At 40.3% G+C, this 12,862-nt stretch overlaps 1 protein-coding gene across 2 annotated transcripts in view; it reads left to right on the top strand.

The window, feature by feature from the left end:
• Position 1: 1 nt before the first annotated feature.
• The window catches only part of c2cd3 (C2 domain containing 3 centriole elongation regulator), a 22,727-nt gene continuing 9,866 nt past the window's right edge, over positions 2 to 12,862 (top strand). Inside the window, exons 1-21 of one of the 2 annotated variants that reach the window (XM_088079102.1) lie at positions 2 to 1,893; positions 3,680 to 3,949; positions 4,078 to 4,184; positions 5,037 to 5,215; positions 5,331 to 5,476; positions 5,561 to 5,693; positions 5,783 to 5,935; positions 6,044 to 6,191; positions 6,290 to 6,390; positions 7,182 to 7,385; positions 7,472 to 7,587; positions 7,702 to 7,820; positions 8,234 to 8,365; positions 8,463 to 8,852; positions 8,961 to 9,112; positions 9,934 to 10,177; positions 10,732 to 10,915; positions 11,006 to 11,189; positions 11,890 to 12,062; positions 12,143 to 12,278; positions 12,530 to 12,798. In XM_088079102.1, the coding sequence (XP_087935228.1) occupies positions 1,842 to 1,893; positions 3,680 to 3,949; positions 4,078 to 4,184; positions 5,037 to 5,215; positions 5,331 to 5,476; positions 5,561 to 5,693; positions 5,783 to 5,935; positions 6,044 to 6,191; positions 6,290 to 6,390; positions 7,182 to 7,385; positions 7,472 to 7,587; positions 7,702 to 7,820; positions 8,234 to 8,365; positions 8,463 to 8,852; positions 8,961 to 9,112; positions 9,934 to 10,177; positions 10,732 to 10,915; positions 11,006 to 11,189; positions 11,890 to 12,062; positions 12,143 to 12,278; positions 12,530 to 12,798 (3,592 nt within the window). In that variant the 5' untranslated portion in view covers positions 2 to 1,841. Of the gene's footprint in view, positions 1,894 to 3,679; positions 3,950 to 4,026; positions 4,185 to 5,036; positions 5,216 to 5,330; positions 5,477 to 5,560; positions 5,694 to 5,782; positions 5,936 to 6,043; positions 6,192 to 6,289; positions 6,391 to 7,181; positions 7,386 to 7,471; positions 7,588 to 7,701; positions 7,821 to 8,233; positions 8,366 to 8,462; positions 8,853 to 8,960; positions 9,113 to 9,933; positions 10,178 to 10,731; positions 10,916 to 11,005; positions 11,190 to 11,889; positions 12,063 to 12,142; positions 12,279 to 12,529; positions 12,799 to 12,862 lie in introns of both variants that reach the window. The other variant, XM_042486723.2, reaches the window with a different exon arrangement.

The raw sequence follows: 12,862 nt of genomic DNA, 5'->3' as shown, positions 1-12,862 counted from the left end.
TCAGTTTAAAAAAATTGTTGTCTTCTACTGTCAATTAGACAAAGAACATGGGAAAACAGATTTAAGGTTGAAAATACAAAAGTTCCCCTTTAAAGGTAAATCTGTGGTCAACACTGCAGATTAACAACAGAGCTTTCAGTTAAAGTTCTTCTGTGATGGGTCATCGCAGACCTCATGACTGCACTTCAGACTGGTGCTATGAGTCAGAGGAGCCAGTCATTGTGCATTTGCTTGTTTATTCCTAGCTGACTGAACAATGTGGTCATTGCTGCCTCTTTCAATAACTGGCTGCCTAATGGAACAGATGAACCAGATCTGTCAGCCTCTTATTGAGCTTCAGAGGCTGGTCGTCATTAATCACGCTCTACGCGCCAAGTGATCGGGAACACGTCTTCTCCAGACTTTGTGTCTGAACTCACACACCCAATCTATCTGCATACCACCCAGATGTATCAGATTTCTGTGTCTAAATAGGTCATAACCCATCTTAAAACAGAGTGAGGTAGACTTTACAGAGTATTGAAAGCGTAGGCAATAAGGGGCCTTTATATGTGACCTTTTTTTAGAGGCATCCTGCAGATTGAATAAAGGGATCTGTGCGTGTGACAGAGGAATAATACCTCTGCTTGCTCACAGTGATAAACATTTTCTTTTGAGCTTCCCACAGTGTGCACAAACAGACATGCTCTCAATGCACATACTGACACTCAGAAAATATACGAAGGGGCTATATGCTGGATGCATATTGCACATTCCTGTGTGCAGCTAAACAGCAGGACTTGATTATTTTCCCTTGGAATTGAAAAATAGCAAGAAACAAATAAACTAGGAAATCCAGGAAAGCAGAAAGGTTTAAAGTGATGTTTTTACAGGTTCAGTAAAAAGTTTTTTTTTCTGCACTCTTTCTATAGGCTACACCCTTGGTGGCCCTCACTGTTACTATTATCACCACAAAAAGCACCTCAAAAGCTTCCAATAATTTTTGAACATGTTGGGAAATGCCCTAACTTCTGTAAGATTTTGAGAACTAACAGATTATTTGGTACAGTGTCATTGATTTGCAAGACTGATGGAAAAATAGACTTGAATACATATCAGACTAACAGAGAAGGTCCAGTGACAGAAAATGAGAAATTTGCAGGAATACAGCATGCCTTTTTAAATCTCAACTTCAAGAAAGACAGAAAAAAATTACTATGTATGATGTGCTCCTGTCAGTAAGCTGCTTTGTAGCCTTGATGGAAAGATCAGTGCTTCCCTCTGCTGGTGATGCAAAAGAAGGCTGCATGACACCAGTGACTTTTTTTTCCCACTTTGGTAAAATGAATGCGGTGCTTTTATAGTATAATTTCACATTAGTTCATGGATGTAGAAATTATATTTAGAGTAAATATGTATTTTTATTATTTAATTTATAAAGGAAGACTGTTATTAAGAGGCAGAGATCACTAAATGTGTTGAAACCATACAGTCTATTTTTGAAACTAGTGCACTAGAATATCTCTTAAAGCAACAACTGGTTGAAACCAGTTGTTTGTTCTGGTGCACTAGCTGAAACGAGTCTGAAGAAACGTGACCGCACCGCTACAAAAAAAACTCAATTTCCCAGAATGCCTCTCTGAAAATCAGCGGCAGCGGAGGCGGCAGCCGCGGCACGTTCGGACTTTGTTGCTCGGAAACAGTTTAGCGCGCTGCCGCTGTGGGTGTGTGTTTGTAGCTCAAGCAGCTCTGTTAAACGGATTATTAGTCGGCTGGAGTGTGATAATAATCATGTATGCTAACGGTTCAGCCTCTGCTTCGGCCAGGCGGTCATTTACCCTCTGTATTTACTGAGCTGAGGCATGAAGAGCAGGAAACAGAGGTCCGTCAGAGCTGGAGGCAGCAAAAAGAAAGGTAAAGTGTTGTTAGCTTAGCTACCTGCTAGCATCACAGCTAAGTCATGTAGCTGCGTCAGCTGTCCGTCTGACATTAGCTTCGTATGTTAGCTTTTAATGTTTTCTTAAGTTGATAATTTTACTTTCTCTTGATTTATGTTGTTTTGCATGCGTTGGCAATGTTGTAAATGGGCGTAAGCTTTTGATAATTAACTTGTAACGATGTTTGTGAGTTTGCAATGGGCTAGCGTCAAAGTACAACAAACCCTTTCCACTTAAATGAAAATATCAGTCTTTAACAGTTACTGTTTACTCAGCTGTTTAGTGGAAATGTGTCTCTCACAGTGTTTTGTTCCTGCAGTTGTATTTACTACTATTATGATACTATACTAAAGATATTTCTAATTGTTCACAATATCCCTTTGGGGATCAATACTTATTTCTGATTCTTTTTCGGACGTTAAGTCTAAAATCGCTCTTGTATTTGTTGTTGATAAGTGCTGAGCATATTGGTAAAATAAAGAACTTAATAGCTTCACGTCATTGGGATACACTTTTATCAAACTATTCAATTGTGGTGTTAAGACCCTGACTGTAAGTATTGGAGCAGGGGTGTCAAACTCATTTTAATTCATGAGCAGTAACAGCCCAATTTGATCTTAACTGGGCCAGACCTGTAATACCATTGCAGAAAAACCTTTAATTTAAAACACCTTTAAACGTTTTGTTATATTTAGTGTCAAGAAGTGTCAGTGCATTCTAAAAATGTTCATCCTTTTACAAAACAGACAATGAACAGAAAAACATGTTCAGTATCAACAATGTGTCTGTTTTTCCACATTCAGTGAGTCTGCCACTCACCCATGTGCAAGCATTTCCACGTGTAGTGATGCTGGCATCTCATCACCAAAGTAAAGTGAAAGCTTTTGAGGAAGCAGGTTAAGTTATCCCCTACCTTACAGACCATTTACAAATCAAATGTTTTTGGCAGTGCCTGAGCGATAGGCTTACACCAATATTGTTTTAAGATAGAAGTCTGACACTGATGCTGATTCACAGTATCTTGCAATGTGTTTAAATATGTCACAGTAGGTATTAATTGTTTGGTTTTTTTTCATAGAACTATTGTAATCAGGGTGAAAAGCCTTGAAGCAGTACTCACTCAAGTACTCACCAACTGTTGAAAGTTCTCCTGAAAATTGAATGCATCACTATTAGGTGTGCAAAGTCATCTGATGGGCCAGTTCTGGCCCGCGGGCTGTTTGTTTGGCGCCCCTGCATTAGAGTCATAGTTGTTGTTTTGATTCCTCTCAAGCTCTGAGTTAAAGTGTTGTGACAACAAAGTAGTGTTGGCACGCTTTCAAAGACCTTCACATACTCCTGGGTTGATGCATTATTGTCAGTGTCTCATTGATTTTAAATTTAGATATTGCAACAGGAATAATTGCTGTAGCATAGGGGGATTTATTGTGAGCAGTGTGATGCATTTGCAAGCTATCTGAACAGTGGAGCTCGGTGATTTGGCTGTAACTGTTATCACAATAAAAATACGAATGTTTTCATCTATTAGGGTTGCAATATGAGACTTTTATGATGTGATAACCATATCAGAAAATATCATGGTTGCACAGTATCAACAGATAAATAATTACTATTATTAACATCAGTTACACGGGACAAAAGCACAGCCCCATGAACAGTTTAGTTTATGACTGTTTCACCAGCTAACATCTAGCTTAACGCTCCAGCAAATACCACTCTTAACTGTTCTTGACTTTGCTGTAATCAAAAATGACATTTTACAGTCCCCAGCGATGTGTCCCCCGCCACCAGCCTCCCTCCTCTGGTTGAAGGCCAGCTAAGATGCTTCCTGCAGGTGACGATTAGCCGGGTATTATGGACAGTTCACAAGCCGCCATCTGCAACATTCATCAGGCTGCGCTGGTGGGGAGAGTCATCCAATGGTACACACTTCTTTCCGAGAGATGGATCAAAGCCGTCACAGATGACCATCAAGACCACAGCTCGCTTTCCCATCCGCTGTGGGCCAAAGCAGTTCACTTCATATCTTACAGGTAACAAAGAAGGTACTGATATGTCACAATTTAAAATTATGTTTAAAATCAACCACTAACTTGTCACTGATGAACAGATATGGGCTCTCTGGTGTTGGAAGTTCTGACAAAACCCGATCATTTGCCAGTTGCACGAGCTCAGGTTGTCGGCATCTCCCGTCTCTCACTATCACACCCCATCAGTGGATTTTACACACTTGTATCTCCGACATCTGAGAAGCTGGGAGAGTTACAGGTGAGTGGAAACTAAAATTTACATCGACCTGTGAATTGCATTTGTGGAATAATGTTTGGCATACTGTAGTGTTGTGTTTCCATGGTAATTAAATTCCTGGAAAAGTTATTAAATTAGTAATACTGTTTTCAGGCCTGGAAAAGGTTATATTTAAAAAAAACATTTGGAATGTACACTGTTTTGGATATTGTTTAAAATGTGTTCATAAAAGTCACAACACATGTCTAATGCTGTGTGAAATATGTTTCTTGTATTACTAATTTATAATCCAGTGCTGCGCTATGTGATGGTTTAGATTTCACTCAAATGAAACCAAATACAACACACTCACTCACAAAATAACTTGTTGAAAGTGGGTGCTGAATCCTCAAAATGGTCATCAGAACAGTCAAAATAGGACAGTACTCCAATTATAGTGTCTTTTATTATTGCCACACAGACGTTTTGGGCCAGACGCCCTTCTTCAACGTGTACACTGGCAATAACACAAAGAAAAGGTGTGATTAATTATATCCAGAAATGCAAACAACACCAGGACATCCCAGCAGAGGGAGCCAAACATTAATTTTTTTTTTTTTTATTTTTTTTTAATTTTTACAAGATTTTTTTTCAAGATTGTCATTGAAGGCTGCCTCTTGTGCACACAGTAATTTGGGACCCACTTAATCATCCACTTATGGCTTTCATCATCATTTAAATTTGTGACACTGACAAACAAACCATTTAACTCCTGTGTTAAATATATAGGACTTTTTTTATTAAACACCCTTTATAATTATGTTTTATAATTTTGTATCCTCAGTAGTAAACAATGTTAAATCCACATCTTATCTTTTTCTTTTACTCCCTCAGGTGTCCCTAAACTTGGAGCCTCTGACAGAAGCCTACGACAGCAGCAGCTCAGGTCCCGTCACAGATATCAGCATCGAAGGACCACAAGTCACCACACTGACTGTGCCTTCACAGCCCAGATCGCTCTCAGCTGGCAGTGGGAAGGAATCAGTAGGGAGCAGCGGTGGAAACACTCCAAGGTTTCATGATGCTGCTATTCAAAATCAAATGCTTGTGTCCCAGAGCCCACCGGTACTAGTAATTTTAAATCTAAGCATGATAATATTAATGTATATACTGCTGTCATGATTTCAGAGGGAGAGACCACTTATATTTCCAGAATGCCCAGAAAGACAGCAGTAAAGACGAGTCTGTGGAGAATCAGATGCCAAACAGTCAAACGGCTGTGAATCCTTCAAATCAGCAGCCATGTGGCCAAACAACCAATGACATCATCTCAGGTTGGTTGCAGCATGACTACACATCAGATATACATCAACACAAATGCAAAAATATGACGATTTCTTATCAAACTCTGATCTCAGTAATTCTGGAGCGTGGAAACAAGCTCAGAAACGCCATGGTGGTATCAGCTTTGAAATGTGACATGGATTCAGCCTCCGCTCTGAAAGACACCCCTCTGCCTCTCCCGAAGGATAACATTCTGCCACCTTCAAAGTTAGTGCCTCAAGAGTTTGTAAAAAATAACAATCCTTACCGTCATCCTGTAATTAACAGTTCACAATATTTTATTTCTCTGTCTGCAGGCCCTCTCCTTCTCCCTCTGGGAATTTTCTTCAAAATATTCTTCATGCTGACTCGGCACTCAAGCACTCTGATGATGTTGCTGTAGTTCCAGACTGCAGCTTAGACTGTCATGTCGACATAGATAACAGAGCTGTGGATCTGCTTCTTGGCAGGTACTTTTGGGCACATTTAGAAAGGTCATAGAAAATGTTCACATTTTCCCCCAAGATTTTTACCCTTTTTTAAAAATCTTTTTTTTTTTTAAATTATTATTATTTTAGCTTGAGCACGTCTCCTCTGCCTCGCTGGGATGGAGATGGCTCCATCCTTGAATCTCTGTCTGGTCATAGTAGTGTGTGTGGAGACAGCGAGCTCAATGATCCCCAATATGATCAAAGCCTGCTGGAAAATTTGTTTTACAAAACTTCCGTAAGTAGACAACTTTATGATGATTCTCAGAGCTAAGCACATATTTTTTTGTGATAACATTGTCATTTTACTGATTGACTTGTCCTCTTGTGTTTCAGTTGTCAAATGTTAGAACAAATGACACAGAGGCCGAAGTTCAAGGAACAGCATCCTCAAGTAAAAAAGAGCTCACACAGTCTGGACCCAAGATTAGTGGAGGGTAAGGTCCTTTACATGATCTTTAAGCTGTGTTAAGAGGAAACGGTAAAAAGTAAAAACAAGATCAGTGCGGATTGTATGTGTGTGTTTTACCCCTCTACCTACAAAGTGGCCACTCTAAAACAGCAATTCTTCACTTTAAGGGTTTCTATTTGGTCAAAATCTATAAATAAGCCAGTAACAAGGAATGCACTGTGTAACTGACCAGCTAATAAACCATTTACAACAGATATATGAGACGTGCTCTAGAGATGTTTTCTCATATGAACTCTGGACAATGTCTTGAGAATCAGGTGTGGACGTTGTCTGGAGTTTTGCCTTTCACACATGTAGCCCACAACAGCAGTTTGTCTTTTTCAGGATTCACCTACAACAAATACTGTACTTGGTTTAGGCAAGGAGTGGCCCCCTGTGTAGAGCTTCCTGGAGGCAGAACTTGACACATTTTAACACCATGATCATGTAGCCGGTTCATAATTTGGTAATAAAAAACAGCGTCTCCTGCCATTCCTCTAATCTGTCTGACGATTCTGACTTCAACCCCTACTGACAGAAGTTCCTGAATCTTGTTTCTTTCATGTAAGATTTTTGTACTAGGGAGCTGGCGGGGTAAGGTCCTTTTTAATGTTAGATTTAACTGATTTGGAGGTTGGTTGGCAGTGCATATATGAAAGGGGCTTTGGATAGAATATATCACAGGCAAAACACAAAGTATGAAAACAGACTAGATGTAATCATACTGCTATTTTTACATTTGATACATTTATTTATACTTTTTCTGACTGTTTTCAGTCCAAACTCAGAGCCTCAGCGGTCTGCAGATGCTGGTGGTTTCCCTCCTGGTGTAAGTGCAGAGCAGTTGACTTTGCTGAGTTCCATCCGGCTGGTGAGAGTGACCATCGACTCCTTGACTGTACCTACAGGCAGTACAACCACCACACCCAGAAAGACCTCTAGCAAAGGGAAACCTCCTCAACCATTAAACAGCAAGAAGTGGTAGGCAAAACATTAACCATTATTTTAATCTCATTTAAAAATATTTGTAACAAAAACTTGTGATATCTCCCATGTCTTTCCATTAGCACATATTTTATAGAGTATATGTTCCCAATGGCTTCTACCTCAAGCCGACATGATCGAAGTAAGGGTGGAAATGGAGAGGTGACCAGAGCTGTCGCCAGTAAAGTCACAGGGGGAGGTACGACTTGTTAGAAACTGCTTTTATGTAATCCACCTGAGTGAAAAACAGCATTTTTGATAGTCACTGGTTTTGTTTGACTCAATCCGACATACCCTCTTTTGTGTTATTTAGCGGTGAAGTTCCATCAGCACTCTGTGTTTCCTGTCCACTTTAGTACAGCAACGATCAAAAAACTGTGGGAAACTGATCTGATTTTCAAGATTTTTTCACGAAAAAGCAACCAAAAGAAAGTAAGTAGCTATTGATTGAACATTACTCATTTCCAATTGTTTGTAATATTGTAATGTGTAATATTGACTTGTTTGTAGTTTTTGTAATGTAGGATGATCTGGTAATAATAAATCTGAATGTTCCTCTGTTTGCACAACATGGTTCTGATGGTTTTGAATGGATGTTTATAGTGTATTATATTTTAAGGGATGCATTCATGATTTTGTAATGATGCTAGGCACTTCCCTAAGCACCACTGAGAAAAATAAGGTTCTTTGTTAATGTGACTCTTTTATGAAGTAGCTGCCATATAAAACAAATAAAAACAGCCTCCTATGTCTAAAAAAATGATTTAAACATAGGAAAACATTAATGAAATAAAATACCTTAAGAAATGAAGTGCTGGTGATGACCATGGCTTCTTTTGTTGCAGCCTGTTCCCATCGGCAAGTCAATGCATCCGCTGCGCTGTCTGCTGCAGAGCAAACAGCTGAGTCAGTCTGTCATCTTACCGGTGCAGAGCATGGAAGGAAACAGTCAAACACAGGAGATAGGACCCCTCAAGGTTTAGTTTGTCTTCTTTTAACCAGGAATAAATGTTTGCAAGCCTGGTATTTGTTACCCAGTTGACTCTTATATTCATGGAAGCATTTTTTTTCCAGGTGACACTTGAACTTGTTACAGACAACACCACAGAAAGAGGGACCAGTTCCAGATCTCAGCATGTGGACACTGGCAGGGAGGCGTTACCAGCTGACTCATTTGAAGTTCCCAGACTCAATGTTTGGAGTCCTCAGAAACCCACAAAAGAACCCTCTCCACGTCCTGGTCTCCGCACATCTCCTTATAAACACACAGAGCAGCAGCAGCAGGTGGAGGAGGACCCTGAGGTTCTGCTGCATACGTTGCTCATGGTGCCAGACGGAAAGAACTTCAGCTCTGGGCCCACGCAGGCTCCAAATGTGTATTTGAACTGTAAACTGTGGTGTGATGAGACGGCGAGATCCGTCATCAGCTGGGGTCAGACAAATCCTTCTTTCAACTTTGTTCAGGTTAGCCCAGGGGATCAAGACTAATAACCGGATCAGAAATTTTAAATCAGGGTACAAAGATTCTCTTACATATGTATGACTTCTTTTTTTCTCCATTCTTTGCCTCAGGTGACTCCTGTGGCCTTAACAACTAAACTGCTTGAGCGGATGAAAAATAATGTGATGGTAATCGAGGTGTGGCAGAGGACTGGAAGTTCAGGGCAGGATCGACTCCTTGGCCTTGTCAAATTGCCTCTTCACCAGTTCTACACGTCATTTAGGCAAGTTTTAAAAATGTTGATTATTTTGAACAGAAATCAGCAAAAAAAAAAAGTTATTTGTTTGGTTTAGGAGTGATTTGACAGAGAATGATCATTAAATATTTCAAGCGGAATTGGTTACTTTTAGGCTGAAATTAGAGCTGAAACAAGTAGTCATTTATTTGTTTGAACATTTATTTGCAGTTTTTTGATTATCAGTTATATAAAAGTATAGATGATTGTTTAATTTTTATTCAAGGGGCACCATTTGGGGCATTTGAATGTGCCCCTAGGCTTCCTGGGGTCCTGCATATTAAAATGCACGTCAAACATAAAACAAAACTACAGACAAGATAGAAAACAGACAAATAAATACAAAATAAAAACAAGAGATTCTCAGGTTCTGACCTAAAATGTGTTTTCTTCATCCTCTATGATAGTAAATCTAATTTGGGTTTTTGACCCAAGTTGGCTTCTAAGCATTTTTGCCCCCAATTTTCTGACATTGTATGGACCAAATTATTAATAGAGAAAATAATTAACCATATTCATAACTTGCAGAACTAGGAATTAAAAACATAACTGTGGTTCAGAGCAGGCAAAAGGCTAATTGGGATCATTTACATCCGCTGTTATTTATCCTGCCCTCTGGGAGGTGCTAGTGTACTACTCCAAATGAAATATGTTCTTGTCTTTTATCCCACATGCCATACATTTCTCGAACTCTCAGAATAAAACTTGATGAATTTTCCACAAGAAAGTCCACCACCATAAAATAATGTCACAGTGAGGCTGCACGTCAGACTAGTAACCCTCGCTTCTCTTTTTTTCTTCCTCATTAGGGATCCAAGGATCGCCCATCTTCTTCTCCAGGCACAGTATCCCGTTTTAGGGGTGGACTGCTACATGCCAGTCGTTGATGTGTTCTCAGGGAATTGTAAAGGACACCTCAGGGTTGTTTTGGCTATGGGCCGATCAGAGCAGATATCTGCCCTCCAGCGTACGAGGGATGATGACTGTAACTCTGTGCCTCATCTTGTGAGACCAGTTCATCTGCTTGATCATCAGCCTCATTCACAAACAAAGGTCAGTGTGTGTTTTATTGTGTGCGTGCATGTGTGTGTGTGTGTGTGTGTGTGTGTGTGTGTGTGTGTGTGTGTGTGTGTGTGTGTGTGTTCTTGTAAAATAGATAACTGCAGTGGGAGTTCCTTGGCAAAAGATCTTTTTGAAGTGCTGAAACCATAGAAAATTATATCTGCAATGATAAAATACTACTAAAAGTTTGTGAGGTAACTAGGCTGACTTTTATTTAGATATTTAGAAAGTATGTGGTCAGCATGCCCAGCTGTTTTTGTTTGATTTATGGACTATTCAAGATCATACTGCATAGTCATGAAAATGTTACGCAAACACATCAAGAATCTCTTGTTTGACATTAATGTAATCTAAAAAAGGTTAGACCCAATGAATTCTTGTGTTACTGTACTGTATGCTGTATTTGTGTGTGTGCAGACTTGTCAGTAAAGAAATGTGCCACATCTTCCAGCTAAGTGCATTTCTTCTTTGTTTCCTGTGAAGACTACATACCGACTGTACTGACAAGTTGTCATGTCTCTGTCATGTTTGTGTTTCCCCCTCAGGCAAATGCAGCACAAGCAGGAAGTATGAGAGAGCATCTGTTTGTGGTAAGAGTGGATAAAGTAAATGGGTTGACACCTCTTCAGTCCACAGTGTGGGGTGAAGCTGACTGCTACGTCCAGTACAGCTTCCCCTGTCAGGAGGGTGACCCCTTTGCACAAGTGGACCAGAACCTCATAGAGAGTAGTAAGGCCATTTTTGTGTATTTGCCAATTTTCTCAAGAAGTGTTTCTTTCCTCTGCATCACTCTCACTTATCGTATCTCATCTCCAACAGGCGTGAACCTGAAGATGTTTCGTACCACCACGACTCTGTGTGTCCCTGACCCAGTGTTTGGCCACACTGAGACACATGTGCTTCTGGCTCCTGAAGGAGTTCCTGTTCAGAGGCTGCTGCTCAGCTCTCTGTCCAGTCACGGCCTCAGCAGTGGAGGAGGTGTGCAGTTTGAAGTGTGGTGCAGGTTTGTGGTTTTTACAGTTTTGTTCATTTTGTGTCCTGTGCCTAAAAAATATAAATTTATTTCAGGGTTACAGGATTTATGGGGAGACAGCATGTGAATATAACATGTTTAAAGGGTTGAGTTTATATATCAACAATCTTTTTCCAGAATCACTGACTTCACCTTTAAGAAACACAAATGGTCTGCTTTTTAGTGAAATGATACAAAGTTGTGTTTTTCTGACTAGAGCTGCAGCAAATAACCCATTGGTGGCCAACCATTAAATTAATTGCAAATTAATTTGATTTATTGATTTGAGTAGTTTTTCAAGTAAAAAAGACAAAATGCTCTGATTCAAGCTTTTTAAATGTGAATATTTTCTGGTTTATTTACTCCTCTGTTACAGTAAACTAAATATCATCAGGTTGACATTTTTAGACCAAACAGCTAATCAGTCAAACATACTTGACAGATTAATTGACATTGAAAGTAATCAGTAGTTGCAGCCCTATTTGAGACCTTCTAAAGCAACGAGTCTAAAACATCTTTCAGCAATTGTTACTCTCTTACACAAGAATATAACCACCATTACTATGTGTAGAAATGTGCAACAGTGCCTGACAATACGAATCTAAGATGTGACTGCCCGATGCAAAACTAAAGTGTCCAAGTCATTTGTATTTTTTGGGGGGGGGGTTTCTTTATTTTTCTATTTTTTCAGATACTATTATCCAAATGTTCGAGACCAGCTTGTGGCCAAAGGAATGCTTCCATTGTCCAAACTGTGTGCCATGGTCACCATGCAGAGACAGCATCCTAATGAGGCTCAAATGTTCTCCCTGCCCCTGATTCCCAGGGCGGACAGTCCCACAAGACATCAGCCTCAGCCCTCAGGTACACAGACACCCACAGATTATGGTACTGCATTGGCACATTTGGCACATCTGGTGTGACTGATGCCTTATGTTTCTCAGGCCTGCTGGATGTGTGCGTTCGGTACAAGCACCGACCAGTCAGACCTGAGGGTCAGACCGGTAGAGGAGCTGCCTCTCGTGTTGTGACACTCGTGGTTCAAGTGCACAGAGCATCAGGTCTGCAGGCCGCAGCAAGGTACGTCACCACTGATCGTGTGATAGTGAACCAAATTTACACAATTACGGGTTCAAGGGGGAATTTACACACATGCAGATAAAACACGCACTCCCCTCAGTTGCTGGGGTAAATGTGTGTGACACTTTCTATATGTGTAATGACAAATGCATTTATTGTGAAGGGCCATTGTTCAGTTTCTCCTTCTAAACATTTGTACTGCTACAGTGTCTTCTACAGTCTGCCATTGTGTTTCTGTCTCTCTGTTTCAGGGCTGTAACACAACAAGATGAAAGATTTGGCTACTTTTCCAGTGTGGGAGTGAACACATACGTCGCAGTCCAGCTCTCCTTCTTACCTGAGAGAGAGAGGAGGTGCACCCGCATAGCTGCCAGAACCTTCTGCCCCGAGTTTGACCACCACATGGAGGTGTCCTGTGATCTGCTGGTTCAGGGGAGCAGCGGAGAAACCTGCAGCCTGGCTGAGCAGCTGGAAGAAGCCTCTGCTGTTTTCACTGTCTGGAACAAAGACAATCGCAAAGGTTTTATAAAGCTTCTTTTTAGATTTTACTCATCATAATGACATATTTTCATTTTTTATAATAG

The sequence above is a fragment of the Plectropomus leopardus genome, chromosome 6 (assembly GCF_026936395.1).
Source record: "Plectropomus leopardus strain MGB_pleo_1.0 chromosome 6, ASM2693639v1, whole genome shotgun sequence".
In the NCBI taxonomy this organism is placed as follows: Eukaryota; Metazoa; Chordata; class Actinopteri; order Perciformes; family Serranidae; genus Plectropomus; species Plectropomus leopardus.
The sequence above is the reverse complement of the archived record's forward strand: the minus strand, read 5'-3'. Positions and strand labels throughout refer to the sequence as shown.